General features: G+C 54.1%; 1 protein-coding gene across 1 annotated transcript; it reads left to right on the top strand.

Annotated features, from left to right (window-relative positions):
• Positions 1-200: 200 nt before the first annotated feature.
• Positions 201-965, top strand: LOC134434707 (olfactory receptor 14J1-like; the record flags this gene model as incomplete). Its single annotated transcript, XM_063183333.1, has 2 exons — positions 201-653; positions 924-965. Coding segments are annotated over 2 exons (495 nt in total), but the record flags the coding sequence as incomplete, so codon positions are not given.
• Between the last annotated feature and the right edge of the window lie 449 nt (positions 966-1,414).

Here is a 1,414-nt window from a genome sequence, read left to right as displayed (position 1 = left end):
TGCTCAACCTGGCCCTCAGCGACCTGGGCTCCATCTGCACCACTGTTCCCAAAGCCATGCACAATTCCCTCTGGAACACCAGGAACATCGCCTACACTGGATGTGCTGTTCAGCTCTTTTTCTTTATGTTCTTCATTGGATCAGAATTTTATCTACTGACTGTCATGTGCTACAACCGCTATGTGTCCATCTGCAAACCCCTGCACTACGGGACCCTCCTGGGCACCAGAGCTTGTGCCCACATGGCAGCAGCTGCCTGGGCCAGTGCCTTTCTCACTGCTCTCATGCACACAGCCAATACATTTTCCCTGCCTCTATGCCATGGCAATGCCCTGGGCCAGTTCTTCTGTGAAATCCCACAGATCCTCAAGCTTTCCTGCTCCAAATCCCACCTCAGGGAACTTAGGCTTCTTGCAGTTAGTGTCTGTTTAGCACTTGGTTGTTTTGTGTTCATTGTTTTCTCCTATGTGCAGATCTTCAGGGCTGTGCTGAGGATCCCCTCTGAGCAGGGACGGCACAAAGCCTTTTCCACCTGCCTCCCTCACCTGGCCGTGGTATCCCTGTTCCTCAGCATTGGCATATTTTCTGACCTGAAGCCTCCCTCCATGTCCTCCCCATCCCTGGATCTGGCCCTGTCAGTTCTGTACTCGGTGGTGCCTCCAGCCCTGAACCCCCTCATCTACAGCCTGAGGAACCAGGAGCTCAAGGCTGCAGTGTGGAGACTGATGACTGGATGATTTTAGGAACATTAAAGTGCTGGGCAATTTCTGCAAATCACTTGTAATAAAAGTCATCTTTGATACTTCTTGTTCATTAGTTCTGGAAGTGTTTTTTAATTTACTTTTTTGATATTGTATACAAAGAAATGTCAGTGTTTGTACCGATTCTCATTTTAATTCTCTGCACCTTCCCTGCGGCCACAGACTGTGTCAATGAGGGGCTGTGTTCTTGGTGACTTTAAATGAGCTAAAGGAACTCCCAGCAGAGTTTTCTGCAGAGATGCTCTTTTGTTGCCTTCTCTGGAGCTGCAGCAGCAATGTCTGTGTGCAGAGCTGGGGGCAGATCAGTGCTGGCCCAGCAGCTGTGCCAAGCAGCAGCAGCACTTGGTGTTGCCAGTGCTCTTGCCATGGCCCTGCCCCACTGCCCTGGTGGCCCTGGTGTTGCTGCAGGGCCTGAGTGCTCTTGGGGCCGGGCACAGCCCTGGGGGTGGCAGTGCCGGGGCTGCAGCAGGGACAGCCCATGGGCACTGCTGGGGCAGCGCTGACACCTCAGGCCAGGCCCTGGGGGCTCCAGGCTCCTTGCCCAGGCTCTCTCAAGAACACAGCCAGGCCAATGCTCAGCACAGAAAAGCCCCGTGAGCAGCCCCAGGCTGGCTGTGGGCAGGCTGGGGGCAAACAGCATGGCTGGGGCTCTG

This window comes from Melospiza melodia, unplaced genomic scaffold, assembly GCF_035770615.1.
Source record: "Melospiza melodia melodia isolate bMelMel2 unplaced genomic scaffold, bMelMel2.pri scaffold_46, whole genome shotgun sequence".
Taxonomy (NCBI): Eukaryota; Metazoa; Chordata; class Aves; order Passeriformes; family Passerellidae; genus Melospiza; species Melospiza melodia.
Note: the sequence above shows the minus strand (reverse complement) of the source record. Positions and strands in the feature narration are given on the sequence as shown.